The 15360-nt window shown below is 38.5% G+C and overlaps 1 protein-coding gene and 1 long non-coding RNA gene across 2 annotated transcripts in view; both read right to left on the bottom strand.

The window, feature by feature from the left end:
• The window catches only part of LOC122189828, a 19576-nt gene extending 12449 nt beyond the window's left edge, over window positions 1-7127 (bottom strand). The window contains exons 1-2 of the long non-coding RNA XR_006181988.1: window positions 5097-7127; window positions 2296-2339 (exon numbers count right to left, since the gene is read on the bottom strand). This is a non-coding gene — a long non-coding RNA (uncharacterized LOC122189828). The remainder of the gene's footprint in view (window positions 1-2295; window positions 2340-5096) is intronic.
• Window positions 7128-14247: 7120 nt separating this feature from the next.
• GHRHR (growth hormone releasing hormone receptor) overlaps window positions 14248-15360 on the bottom strand; it is an 18375-nt gene continuing 17262 nt past the window's right edge. The window contains exon 13 of the mRNA XM_042889235.1: window positions 14248-15210. Within this exon, the coding sequence (XP_042745169.1) occupies window positions 15088-15210 (123 nt within the window). The 3' untranslated portion in view covers window positions 14248-15087. The remainder of the gene's footprint in view (window positions 15211-15360) is intronic.

The following is a 15360-nucleotide window of genomic DNA, read 5'->3' on the forward strand; positions in this document are numbered from 1 at the left end:
CCTCTCCTCTCCTCTCCTCTCCTCTCCTCTCCTCTCCTCTCCTCTTCTCTCCATTTCTATGTAGCCTGTATATGCTTTATCTTATTCTCTTACATGCTGCTAAAGAACTGCCAACATGAAGAAATAATACAACCTTGTACTACTGCACAAACAAAAGGGATGACAACAACAGTCGTTCAGTATCTATTTTAAGAGCAGTCTCCTTTCTGCTTTCTTTGTGCTGTCCTCACTAATAATAATTCTGTATTTCTCTACCTGAAGAAAGGCAGAAAGATATTTTCCAAAATGGATCCATAAAAAACCCAAACTGCTCAAATTTTTAGGACCTGCTAAGGAAAACAAACATATTGTGGCTACACAATCAGAAATAATGACTGATCCTAATGAGTTATTCACATATGACTGTCCCTTGGACCTTCATTTCTCCGAGACTGCACTATATCATAGCAGCCACAGATGTGAAATAATTGCTGAGGTTCTATGGGCACTATTAATCAATGTATAAAATTAATGATATGACGTGTTACATCATCATTGAATTATCCTAAGTTACTTCCTCATCATATTTCCCAGAATTTAGTGTGTATGCAGAATTCAAGAGTACTAATTGAAATTATAGTGAGCTTTGACTAATTTAAAGCAAGAACTGCCTCAGAGGCTAAATTTCTTATAGTTAAGTATCTTAAGAACTTTAGCTCTCAAAGTACTGCAAGTTATTGGGAGGGAACTTGTCAGAATTTTCTCTATCCACTGGCTTAAATCCAATAATAAGTACAAGAAAAACTTCTGCTCTTTTACAGATTAAAAGATTAGATCCCGAAATGTTCATTTGGACAAAAAGCAAGTTTATCTACTGCAGGAAGGAGCAGGAAGGAAATTATAAGACTTAAAAATTTTATATGCATATCCTTGTATCCATTTTTCAACTGCAGTGAGGAATTGTTGGTGGATAATCGGTATGGATTATCTCAGCAACCTTTTAGGTATACTTGGTAAGCTGCTTCATAGATTAATGATCTCTGTCTGGGTGGCAGTTAAATAACTTGGTAATGATTGTAATCCTACTGCCAAAAGATTATGTGAATATTATTAATAGTGAGCCTTGTTTGAAAGAGCATTTCTTGTGCAAGCAGAGACCTCTTTCTTTCAAACAGTAGTCAGTGGTTCTTGTTAAAAACATGTATTTCTGGATACTTTATGTGGGGTTATTCTTACATACAGCTGGAACTCATTTTTATAGATTAAATAATTACACAAATACAATTTTCTAAATGCAGATATCTATGTATGTGCAGTGCCTCAAATTTCATTACAAACAATATAACAGAGCCTAAAGAGCTGTTCCATTCACTAGGTGCAGGCCAGTATGTTAGGATCAGATTAGTAGCTCTCTTTGAGTCTTGATTCAGTCACAGAACCATAAGAATTAGGTATTCTTCTGAATGTATCCTGGCCTTTTGGGTTTTCTCTTGGCCCCTTAGGTCTAGCAGTGAGTCGCAGACATCAGACATCCAAGGAGATCTCCACTATCACTGGACACACACCTATGAAATCACAGCTAAATCAAACTCTGTGTCCCTACTGACAATAATGGGGGTATCGACACAATATACAAATGTAAACAAGATTCTGTTCCTAGAGTCCAGAAATATAATATATCTGCTTTTAGCCGGGAAAATATTTGCAGGTCATTAACCTCTTCACAGCTGTGGTAACAGTTCCTTCTCATACAGAAAACTGAGAAAAGGCCACTAATTTTGAGATGATAACTGCTATCCACAAATGGGGTAGGATGTGAACATAGAAGGTCTTGTTCTGTCTGTTTTGGACAACAGCTTTCAGTGGTACATTATCCTAAGAATCTATTATAGTGAGGCCTACAAGTTTTCTCTTGTCTTCTGAAGAAGGAAATGTAACAAATAAAAAAGAATTTGATGCTCAGAGAACATTTGTTTTTCTTTCTGTTTCTGGCAGTTTTGTTTTTGGCCTGAAGTCTTGTACTTAGCACCAGTACCTGATTCTCTTTTCACTTCATCACATCTCACTTTTCTCACTCTGGAGAAACAGCTAATCATACATTTTGACTTGTTATGTCTCTGTATTATAATGGGATGGTTCTCTGAAGAGCTGGGTTTAATTCTTGCCCTTGACATTGAAGCATAACATATTTTTTGATAAATCTTTTGATTTCATCTTTGTTAGTTAAAAAGACTCATTCAGTCTAATTTACTCTGTGTCTATATTGCTCTTTCTATACTTATGTAAGATCAATTTACTCTGATATAGGCAAGTTACCTGTCAAAGCCTGAATTAGGCATCCTGGGGCCTCTTCATATTCACTGGAGAGAAAGAAATAGCACAACAGGATGATTTGCCTACTGCTAAGAAAAAAAATGTTTTCTGTAAGTGCCTACTTCTCTCTGGGAGGGGACTACAAAAAAAAAAGAGAGAGAGTAACATAAACTGAGATATGCAACTTTTATATATTTACAATTTGGTGCAGTGAATTGCATGCTTGATAAGGAGGACCTTTGGCAAAATACTTGAAGCATATGCTGTTTATTTAAGTGGAGAGCTCTGATGATAAAATTAACTGTAATCAATCATCACATCAACCTGAATCATTTTGTAAAGCTGGGGAAGCATAATAAATGTGAAACTCCTGTTTATTGTCAATGCCATTTTCCATCATCCATGCCCGGTTGATTCAAAAAGAACAACAGAACACTGAAGTTTCTTTGTGAGGGGTCTTTGTCCCTCACTTCTGTGTTTCTCTCTCTGGCATTTGGTATCTTGATTTATAGGATTTTCCAAATCTGTCTTCCTTCTTAGACAGGAGTCTGTATAAAACTAGAGAAAGAATTCTTTTACAGTTGTGACTGCCAAAAGGAAAGATGTGCATTCACATTTGCATCTACTCTGGCAAAAACATAAAGAAAAGGACTTAGATCTCAGCAGGAGTTGTTTCAGGGAGTTACAAAGTCATTAGTTATAAAGTCTGCTAGTGAGAAGACAGATTGCTTTCATAGGAGCAGACTGCATAAATATCTAAAATAATTACTTAGGTAAGGAAAGGATAAAAACTGGTCTAAATTCATATTATTATTCCTCCCTTAATGTCTTCAATTATTCATTAACAAAAAGAGCAAATAAATTGGCTCTTTTACACTTCTTGGAAGGTGTTTGATGGAGAAATGCTTGATTTACAGGAGCATTTTTGTAAATCGTCCTTTTCTCTCATTAGTTGGTAACACATGGAAAAGCTTTGCTGACATTCAGAATATGAACAATTCTTGAGTTTTCCTCTCTGCTCTTTGGCCACTATTATTTTTATTACTATCCTCTCTGCTATTTGGCCACTGAGGACTGTCTTGTTCCATGAACAGTAGCCTTGAAGACAACAGGTCTAACATGCATGGAAAGGGGAAGGAAGGGTCTTTTCTGACCAGGACTCTCCACTTGATTATTCAGTAGAGAGATGACTTATGCAATATACTAATGTAAACAGCTGTTGACAATACCTATTTGTGACTGAATCTGTAATGAAGTCCTGATTAATTGCACCATAAAGAAAGCTAAAATGCTTATCCTTCATATACAAAAGCTCCTAGAAATGGAAAGGAAATTCCCTACACTGATGTTCCATTATGCTTCTTTCATCTTTTCTGCTTCAGCTCATCTGAATGCCAATTCTTTTCAGTTTCCTTTCTTCCAGCTTTTATTTTCGTGCAACTCACTCTATGGAGAGGAAATAGCACTGGGCTGACCCATCAGGCAAAAGAAAACCATGATGCTCAACTGGCTTAAGAGTGTCATGTCATTACCACCTAAAAAGATGCTTTATAAAATACTGCTTATTAGAGAAGTAGGTAGGTGAGTAGATAAATGATAGAGAGATAGATTGCTTGCTATGTAGAAGACACAAATAGGTAGAAGAATAGACAGGTAGATGAGTAGATCTGCTGCTCCTTGATTGTTTCAGATGTCAAGATTACAAGTCTAATGAACTGATTGATTAATGACCTTGCTCTGAGAAACTTAATGGTTATAATAACAGCTGAGGTCAACTTGTCAGCAGCTGCTTGGCAAAAGTAATTAATCTGGTTTACACCCGTCCTCTAGGGAAAATAAATAATGTACATATCTTCTGTTGGTTGTCTTTTGTAGGTAGGCTTTCTCGGCTTCTGAAGAAATTTCAATTTATATACATTATAAGTGTTTCTTTATTAAGGAAAATAAAACTTTAAGGTCAATGAAAGCTCAGAAGCAAAATGCCAATCATCTGAAAGTGAATGCAATTCATAAATCTGAAGTTTTCCTCATTTCTGCATTTCTACTCTGGTACTTGGAGATTCTGAGCATGTTCCACTCTCATTCACCATGAACTGCACATGTAGGTTAACCATAATTCTGAAAACATCTGTCTCACTGGTTTGGGCAGACAGGAGTGATGGAACTGAACTCATCTAAGAGATAAGTGCCTTTTCCAGGTTACACTTCTAGGATGTTTCTATGGTCTTCCAAATATCAACTCAATCTTCCTTGAGATGTGACTAACAGAGAGTAGATGAAATACAGGTGGGAAGTTCTGGATATCATTTCATTTTAGTCACTATAGAGAATCTGCACAACAAGCTTAGATTTGATTTCTAGCTCCTAAATAGCTAATGGAATCTAAAAGATCTTCATTTGCTTGCTTGTTTGGACTAATTTATCTTCATCACTCACTAAGTCCTCTTTTACAAATCTGAAGGCTTCCTGCACATGCTCCTGCTACCACAGCCTTCTCTGAAGCAATGTCTAAATTTTAAAATGTAGTGTAAGTGGAAGGTTTAAAACATGTCCACAGCAATTAGCAGTGTTAACTTAATTGCTATGTAGTGTGATTTATACATCAAAATCTATTATGCAACTCTGAAAAATCTCTCTTGTCACCTATGCAGCACTTACATACAAAGAATATCTTCTAATTCAGGCCCTCTGTTATTTAGGAGGACAGAGACTGCAATAACGCTCTATGGGGACATTTCAATTAATTGTTTTGCAGTTTACATATATAATTAAGCAGCTTGCCTTCATTGTCCAAGCATTCTCACCAGTGTTTAGGATTATGCTCAGCTCCCTTTACAAAGCTGCATTCTCTTTGCACAAATTTCAAAAGGAATGTCTCATCGAAGAAGATTCTGCTGCTTCAGTTTCTTCTGTGCTCTCATTCTCTGTCTTCATTTTTTCTGAGCCTCTTTGAAGTCTTCATGCTTTCATTTGCATCCTCCTGAGAAGATCCTACAGGGAGAGACTAGAATGAAAAGTTGCTTGTGGCTTCTAACCACCCAGAAAGACATAAAAAATAAAGTCGTATTTTTCTCAACTGCAACAACAGAGAAGCATGTTTCCATAGTAGCAGCAGTGCTACTGGATGAATCCTCACAGACTCTATCCAGCTTGCTTGGTAGAGCCTTGCTTTACCGCATAGCACAGCTGAAGATTGCAAACACCTACATCTCCATTCTACCACAAGTGTCAATAGTCCCCACCAGTAATCTCAGTCTGTCTTAGGGTGCTGTTCTCAGACTAGCTAGGAGATTAAGATAAACACCTAAATTGCTGAACAAAAATGATAATTATACCTGGGTTTCAAGGTGAAGTCAGAAACATCCAAGTGACAAGATATCACACACACTGGCAGCTTACAAAACTTGTGTTGATCTTTCATCTCCCACTTAATGCTTACTCCAGTGGGCCTTTCTCCTTTTCTTCCTTTCTTTTTCCTCCTTCTGTAACGGCAAAGTCTCACAGAGCACCTCTGCTCTTTATTCTGTTTCTCCTTCAGTTTTCCTTCTCATACTCAGTATCTTACCTGCCTTGTTTTTCCGAGATGAATGTGATAGAGTAGAGCATTTAGTCAATTCCCTTCTGAAAGTTCAGTGGAAAAAGAAAACAAACCCAAAATAAATAAATAAATAAAAACCCCAACACAATGAAAACCCACTCTTACAAATAAAGATAATAAAGGTAGAAGTCCCAGTTCTGGAATTGGGATTCATATGCTGTAATTTAGACATTTAAGGTCACATACCTAAAAATTAAGAATCTCATTTAGAGGCAGAACTCCTTTAAAGCCACTGGGGAGGAATACCAGGAGTGTGGTTGATCCCTTGTCTTGCATAGAATCATAGAATCATAGAATTGTAGAATTGTTTGAGCTGAAGGGATCCTTAAAGGCCATCTAGTCTCAATCCTTGTGATGAACAGAGCCCCATCAGGTGCTCAGAGCCCTGTCCCCTTATCTTGGGTGTCTCCAATGTTTTCCTTAGTAAAAAAAAGACCATCCCTTGGCACTGCCTACATGTTGATCACAAAGGAAGCCTGTGAAACACTTTGCTTTGGATCAAACAAAACCCAACTATACATAACAGAATTTCTGATCTAGGACAGGCAAAACCCAACACAGTCATTTTAGTGTTGTGTAGATTTTTCCCCGAAATAATATTGAAAAGTGTATCAGAAAGGGGGAAGCGTGAGCCAGGAGAGCTCAGACTAGAAGCACTCAGATAAATAGATGTGAAGAGGAACAGAAAAGCAAAATGAATATACAGGAAAGGAAACATCTTTATATAGGTAAAACAACATAAGTATTAAATAAGGTAATTCTGGAAAAGTGTGTGCATCTCCTTAATATTTCTATATTGCTAAAAAATTAGCTCTATTTTTTCCTCATTGAGAAAAAGGAAAGGAATAATTAAATTTTTCTCCAGAAGCCTTCTTCCAGAATCAAAGTTTCAGGTCAATGGTTTCAAATGGCTTAAGAGCAACCTGTATTTGTGAACTGTTGTTTTTCCACAAGGAGGACAACGTCAAGTAAATCCTTACACCAACAGCTCATGGGAGACCTAAAGATGAAAAAGTAAAGCATTCAAAACGATTTCATGAGATAAATTTGTACCTCAGTTGATGGGTCTGAAATCTGGGTCTTTTTCAGACTAGTCAAACATTCCAGCATGAGGTCAAAAATCCCTCTCCGAAATCAATAGTCTTTACAAAACGCCTTGCTTTCATGGAGTAAAGATTTTTTGACACATGCACTGACCTCTCAAAACAGCCAAGAAAGCACCAAAAACAATTTTCCAGTCATCTCTGATGGAAACATTATTTCATTTTGCTTTCTGCTATTTTCATATTTCATTGCTCAAATATGCAGCTATGAAGAAAGACAAGGATAGTACTGATAGAAATGTAGTACATTACCAAATCCTGAGCGGTCACCTGTGAAGCAAAGAGCAGAAAAATATTAGAGGAATTTAGCTTCTTTTTGTCTCAATATGCCATTATATGACTCACCAAATGTTTCCCTCCATCACGCATCAGAAGTCAAGGTTCCAATGTTCTGGCAGTTCTCTTGCTGCTCACTGCTTCCTGCTAAAAGCATCAGAATTGTTCTCAAATAGCTGATAAATGCAAGTGCCAAAAGAAAGTGGGGGGTGGAAGAAAAGGGAAAAATGTGTATATATAAAAATAGGCAAGAGAACATATAGGCTATGAATTAATGAAATTAAATTATATTCTCTGGTGTGTCTCCGGGACGAAAGATTGCTACTGGTGTTCCAGTAGCTGCTACTTTATTAAAAGCATTTCTATTTTTTTTCCCAAAGCTTTTAAAGCAGAGAGATTGAGATTGAAAGCTGACCAGTCATTAAAAGCTACTTCCCTTTTGTCACTGAGCTTCTGGGAAGGAAAACATGAACAAAAAGGTGAGGGATGAGAGTAGACAGTGCAGGCATTGATGCATCATGGAGAAGAGGAGCTCAGGGCAGACCTCATTGCACTGTAAACTTCCTGAAGGGAGGCTGTGGTGCAAAAGGGTCTGGCCTCTTCTCCCAGGCAAATAGTAGGACCTGAGGAAATGGCCAGAAGTTGTACCAGAGGAGGTTTAGGTTGGATATGAGGAGAAACTTTTTCTCTCAAAGGGTGGTCAGGCACTGCAATGGCTGCACAGGGAGGTGGTGGAGTCTCTGTCCCTGGCAGTGTTCAAGAGGTGTCTGGATGAGAAGCTGCGTGATGTGGTTTAGTGCTTGTGGTACTGATAGGAATGGGAGGGTGGTTGGACCAGATGATCTTGCAGATCATTTCCAACCTTGTGATTCTGTGATTCTGTGATCATGTCCCATGTCCCATGCCCAGGCACTTGCCAGAAACAGCAAAGCAAAGCAAATGCCACACACCAGCAAAACAAATAAGTGCCCATTTAGCTTAAGTCCTGGAAAAAATAATAAGCAAACCAAAACTTTGAGATTCTCTGGATAGCTCAAAGAGGGAAGCCATGATATGAACAGGTATCAAGTGTATTCATGCTGCTGGTACTGGAGATCTAATGACCATCTAACAGTAAGAGGTTCGTCCTCCCACTTCGAACACACCATTCCCACAGCAAGCATATCTACAACGAATTAATCAAGAAATAAAAATGGTCACAAGGGAACACTGCAGTGCACCCCTATGTTTCCTGATCAGAATTACAAGAGCCATTTCCACATTAACAATGACACCAAAAAAAAAACCAAAAAACCAAACACCAAAACCAACCATACAAAATACCATGCACTGAATTAACAAAATCCCTCTTCCAAGAAGAGACCCGAGCACATGGGCAACCTCAAGTGAGCAGGTTGAGTTATTTTCTGCAACCAGTGCAGACTTTTATCCAAGGATACAAGAATTCTTCAAAAACATTTCAAAGATTGCAAAATCAGTAGAAAAAAAGTCCATTTTTTGATAAAACATTGACTTTTCAAAAATATTCCACCTAACTTTAGTTACAAAGGGAACAGTAAGTTAATGTTTTCAATGCTTCAGTTGTTGCAGCCTTTTCTGTATCAGAAAAAAAAAGTGAAAAATCTTTTTTCAGTCAGAACTGGAACAATTTTCCTTAAGTCCCCTGCAGAATATATGACAGCTTTGCAATCAGTGATGGTGACATGCAGAAAATCATTCTATTAACACTCCTCTAAGCATAAAATTTACTCTTTGCTCATTCTTTCTGCTGAGCCCACCCATAAACATCCAAAATACTTGTTTTTAAAATGAATCCATGGCCAAACCAAGGCCTCCTAGAATCAGAATCCCCCATTTCAGGCCCCATTTCAGGCACGCTAGGAGCCCACAAGTTCCTCTCTCAAAAAAAGCCTTAAAACATGTGAAAGTAACATAAATGCATGAGTAGAACAAAATAAACACAGAAATTTTGTCACAAGTCTAAAGAAAAAGAAACTGATTTGGGGACCTGATTTAACACATGCATCCTCCACTGTCACAAGTCACCCTGTACAGCTTTGAGGTCATTTCCTACCCTTACAAACAGCCATACTACTGCAGCACCAAGCACAGACCACATCTTAATTCAATTTATTTTTGTTTCCTGGCAACTCAGGTGGATTTTGTGGCTTCAGTTGGGCTCTCTGCAATCACAGCAATACTGCTGCTTGTACACAAGATGCATCCACACCTGCTGCTTGGTGGAATACACTGGCAGGAGTGGTTTTCTCTCAGCCACTAGCTCTGAGGTACTGATTGATACATACAAGTGATTCTGCTTTTGCTTTGTCAGCTTTGCCATCTGCTTGCTTCTCCATCATCTGCCCAAATGGGAAGGAAAAGCCTCACAGAATCCCTTCTCCTCCCAGATGCTCCCAGCATCAATGCAAAGAGACTTGGCAGTCCCCAAAGAGATTGTAACGTATTCCCTTTCATAGAATCATAGAATCAGAGAACCATTCAGGTTGGAAAATACCTCTGAGACCCCCAAACCCACCCCCACCTTTCTCACTGACTGTGTCCCCAAGTGCCACATCCCAATGAATGTTTTTACTATTACCCAACCTGAACCGCCCCTGAAACCTAAGGCCATCACTTCTTGCCCTAATCACCATTACCTGGGAGCAGAGGAGCCTGCAGACCATACCTGGGGCGAGCTCAAGATTCAACCATGCCAGAATCCACACTCAGCCTATTTAAGGGATGTCCTGAGTTGGCATGCCTGCTTCAGCTTTGCGTTTCTCTACGAGGATATCTAATGAAAACACATGAAATTTCTGTGAGGGAAGCCCTCCAAGTGCCTTTGTGATCATTTCGGAGAAGTAAGGCAAGTAGAAAGGGAAAAAAAAAAGAGTTGTAATGTCGTGGCTGTAGGATGGATAGTGGAGTCCATTGGTGCTGTACTGAATGTAATGAGTCTCATTGGAAAGATGATGATAGAATGCATTGATTGATTAGAGCATTTTAACTGATAAGTGTGGAGGGAACCACGATCTGGTTTCCATGGGATCAGATCTGTGAAGGTCCTGGCTGCCATCTAGTGGAGCTGTGATGTACCTATAGACAAAAACAAGGAGATAAACTGCCGATACGGGAATAGCAGAGAATTTACCTGAAGGTAAAATGTCTTTGTCACTTGAGAAAAGATAAAGTAGCTAAAATGTCGCATGGGCACCAATGCAACTGAGGTCAGAACCACGCCATAATTACAGAGAATGGGATATAAATGAGCTCTGAGGTCATCTTCTGAGACAGCTCAAGTCCTCCCTGTCACCTCTATGGAAAAACAGAGAGGGTGAAATGCTTCACTTCTACATTGCCATATAATCACTACTTGTTTTACTGTAGCATGTTTTTGTGTTTCCTTGCAAAACTGTACCTTATTTCAGTCTACCCAACTCGATAGAAAAATACAATAAGCAGCAGAATATCATGGGGCTGCCCAGAGCCACATCCAGCCTGGCCTGGAATGCCTGCAGGGATGGGGCATCCACAGCCTCCTTGGGCAACCTGTGCCAGTGCCTCACCACCCTCTGGCTGAAAAACTTCCTCCTAATATCCAACCTAAACCTCCCCTGGCTCAGTTTAAAACCAAGAGAGGCTGGATTAAAGGGGGGGGGGGAAAAGACAATTCTTTACATATGCAAAACCAGTCAAATTAGGGAAAAGGGAATGGACAGATGTAGCCCTTCAACCTGCAAGTGGCTTGACCAGAAGAAAGGACAGTACAGGCTGAGCATGGAGCAAGGAATATCATCACCATCTACAGAGTTCTGCACACACTGACTTCAGTACAGACAAAAGAGTGCGTCAAGTTAAGGGAGGGAAATAGGGGAAATAAAAAAATCAGATATATTTCAGCCATTTGTGTAGACATGACGGCATTATTTACATTTTCATACATTATAAATTACACTGACTGCATCTTTGCCTGTAACTTTAAGAAATCTGTTCATTGTCCACTTTAATACAGCAGTTTCATCCAGTCACATACAAGATTACCAGATAATACTACTGCTGTATAAAATTACAAATAATCTTTTTTCTCATATTTTAAAATATTTGTATATATTGAAAAAATAACCTTTGAGCCAAAATATACTACAAATAACCATTTCCAGTAGTGTAATATGATATGTAATATGAGCATTATGCATTTTTATATGTTACTAAAGGACATTCTGCGAGTACAAAAATCACGAAACATTCATGATAAGTGAAATTCTCTTTTTAAGTGCTTTGGTTTTCAGATTTCCACAGTATGTCAGCAAATCACGTCCGCCATGCAGAAGGTTCATCATCACTGATGGTGGATTTGCTTTACAGCAGGCAAAACATGATTAAAAGCTTTATTCTTCATAGAATAACTACAAGACTTCCACCTTAAGAACACCCTGCTCATATCTTAATTTGATAATATGAGAGAACAACTCAAGCTAGACAGTGAAGATATTACTGTCTCTCTTGCAATCAAAGCTGATTTAGATTGCATATCTGACCTCAGTTTTAATTTTCAGACCTCTCCCAATCATCAGGGATCAGTGCTGCTAAATGCCCTTTTGTGCCTGTGCCCAATCCATTGAAGGATTCAATCCATTGAAGAATCCACAAGGACAGCTCTCTTTCCCTATAAATACATACAGGCAACGTTGAAGAGATGAAATATTGGCGCTTGGGTGGGTTAAGGGCTTTGGACATTGGTTTAGGTAAATTTTTTACTGCTAGAGTTTTTGTTAGAATAATAAATTTCAATAAATCTTACTGAATATATTGGACTATATCTACGTTTTTACATCAGCTCTTCTCTACAGTTTCCTCTGGCAAGGTCAATGTCCTTATGACTGCAGGATATCCCTTGGTGAGGTGGTGTTTAATGTATTATAGTTTGAATTGTAATTTAAATAAAGCAAAACACTGAAATAGACATTGAATCATAAAATATCCCTAGTTGGAAGGTAGACATGGGGATCATCGAGTCCAGCACTATTCTTTAGAATCTGAAATTGTTTCATTACATAAAAAACAATGATTGTTACTCATATCAGTTCTATCTATTCTATCTGTGCATCACTTCATTTTTTAATATGAAATGCATGCTCTTAGTCAGAGACACCTTGCCCTTCCTACTGATCTCAAGGTTATTGACAGTCATGTAGAGTTGGGAAGCAAAGTAAGGCACTAGGCTACACAGATTCTATGAAAAACAATGTAAAAGGGTGATGGCCTGATAAAAAATTAAAAGATAAAAAATTCAGGGGCAAAGTGCATGGACAAAAATCTTACAGGAAATATTATCTGAATGTGTAATGTTGAAGAAACTATTCAAACGCTAACCAGTGGGGAAGGCTTCCATTAAAAAAAAATAATAAAATATGGAAGATGAGGTCTTCAGTGAAGCCGTCCTGTCAAAAATAGTGTTTATTTTTGGCAGGTGCTTTTGAGGGTAGAAAGAGAAAAGCTAATCATCACCGTGCAATCAGTTGTGATACAACATGAAAGCCAAGTCCAAATGATTTCAGTTATTTGGCAGTGGCAGAAACGGAGCATGTTTCTGCTTGCTGCAACCTGCAGTGCGTTTAGCTAGTTTTAGTGCTGGTGGTGGCAATGGTGATGAGGAGACGGTTGGACTAGATGATCTTGTAGGTCGTTTCCAACCTTGTGATTCTGTGTGTGATTCTAGCTCAGACAGCATGCCCAGGAACTCCAATTTACTTCTGTCTTTACTCATTGCAGAGTAAACCCTGCAGCAATTTCCACACCCTGAGCCTGACTTTCTCACTCCAGGTCAATTTTTCATTGTTCTGGACCCACTCCAAGCAAAAGGAAATCATACTCAGCACCGTTTACTCTTCAAAGGTCAAGAAGTTTCTGTTGCTCACATTTTTCTTACCTATTTTACAAGTTTTCACATGACGCACAGGAACGTGCTGAAACAGAAACTTATGCAATAAGTGTGCATACTGTTCTATAGTAGTAGAGTTAGCTAAATAGAGATGATCTAAATTCACTGCAATTCCCTTCCTGAAAAACAATGAAGAGTGTGTGGGTTTTAGTTTTGTGTAACACAACATATTCAAGATCAAATTGGCTTTTAATGTATCATAATTTTTGCCAAATTCTCTGCGTTTCACTTCTGTTCATGTTAGCTGAAATGATGTTTGAATGCAGCCAAATATCTTCCTTACTATATGTTCTAAAATGTAAATCAAAACTGTTTGGACAGATAGCTGGTATTCTTGATTCAGAGGGTTTGGGTCCAAGCCCTTAATGCAGGCTTCTATAAAAGCAGAGAACAAGAGCCCTGAGAAATCTGTGCATTTATGTGCCTTCATATCTATTCATAATATGTCCGTTTAACCTCAGTGTCATCATGGTAATATTATTTCAGAGTTTTAGAACCTGATTACCAGCCAGAAAATCCAATTAATACAGTAAGTATTTATAATACCTAATATGACATGTTATACCACTGGTTGAGACATGGAGACAAGCAAAATGCCATCACATATTCAGAAACTGGGTGAGCCAGACAATGACTGATCTGTTTAGTAGAAGGAAGAATTTTGATTGTTTTTTAATCTCCTTTTATCTTCCAGTTATAGCTCATGATGGCCTTCAGGGGAAATTTTGCAGTTAATTGTACAACAGAAATGCAGAAGTCGTAGGAGATTTTCTGTATCTAAATGTCTGTGGGTAGAGGTGGGTAACATGCAGACTTTTTTCTCTAACTGCTTACTGTGGTCTCCCTTTCTCATGGGTAGAGGCCATGATCTCCTTAGGCTGAAACACCTCCTTTTTCAGGAATTTACCTCTGTTACTCACTTGAAAGAAATCATCAGTCACTCACCATGTTCTTCCATCTAGCTCATCTTCAACCTTTTTGGGTAAGGGAAGGGAATAAAAGTGAATGACACCACAGGGCCTTCAACATAACCTGTGTACGTAGAAGTGTACGTTTAATTACAGGCTTCTGAATATATTACAACAGTGGTGAGCACAACCAGTCAGACATGAGAAAATACTTAGCAACATTCCTAATGCTCCCCTAGCCCTTCTCTTCTGTGCAGAACACGTTTATTACTTTTCTTTTGAATTATCTTGCAAAGAGCAGTTATTTCTTAATGACTATCTTATGGAGCTGTTTCCTCTTCTTTCTGATATTTGGCTTTCAGAAGACTTCTGTAGTTACTGGAATAACATTTGAATATGAGAGTGTATTTGTTTTTGCCATGTATATTGAGACTATTTTATGTAAATAGAGAATAGAAGAAGAAACAGAAGTTTTTAGTCATGTGTTGCAGTTTGACAAGGCATTTCATTTCTTGACAAGGCATTGCATCTCTACAGAGTTGAAATAGAAAACAAATATTGAACAAGCTGAATAGACTCCTGCGCCCATTGTGTGAAGACTGAGTACTTATTTCCAGAGATGGTCATTTATGGTGTCACTGAAGGGTGCTCCTGGTGCCCACTCCCTGACACATTATGCTACACAATTCATTAATAAGAGAGTACGGACAGGGAATGAAAAAGAGGCAATATCTGCAGTTTGTGTTGCAGTGGTTTATCCATGAGAGGGCAATTATAATTGGAAAATCAGTCAATCCATCACTTCAGCACTTATAGTGTAAGAGATAGATGGTGGGCAGAATTTCTGCAGAAGTGGATCTTCCTCCAATTTGCTCTCAATAAAGTGTCATTGTTAAGAATTTTTTTGCTGTTGTTTGTTTTCCCTAATCATGCTTATTATTCTGATTTCTCCAGATTCTGAGGCTGTCCTTAGCACACAGATGTATTCATTTTTACTCCAGAACTGGTTGGCACAGTCCATCTTGTCCTTCTCCAAACTGGCATAAGTCCATATCTCTTACCGTGCCATCTCCGGCCAATTTCCGTTTGCACCTCAGAAGGAAGGGAGAATGTCATTATCTGGTCTCCTAGTGTCGAGTAGGAGAAGGGTGAGAAAGAGGAAAAACACAACTGGTGGCTGAGAATGGTAGGGGATGGAAGGGAAGGGAAGGGAAGGGAAGGGAAGGGAAGGGAAGGGAAGGG

The sequence above is a fragment of the Lagopus leucura genome, unplaced genomic scaffold (assembly GCF_019238085.1).
Source record: "Lagopus leucura isolate 7727_CA_CO unplaced genomic scaffold, USGS_WTPT01 Super-Scaffold_100157, whole genome shotgun sequence".
NCBI classification, from domain to species: Eukaryota; Metazoa; Chordata; class Aves; order Galliformes; family Phasianidae; genus Lagopus; species Lagopus leucura.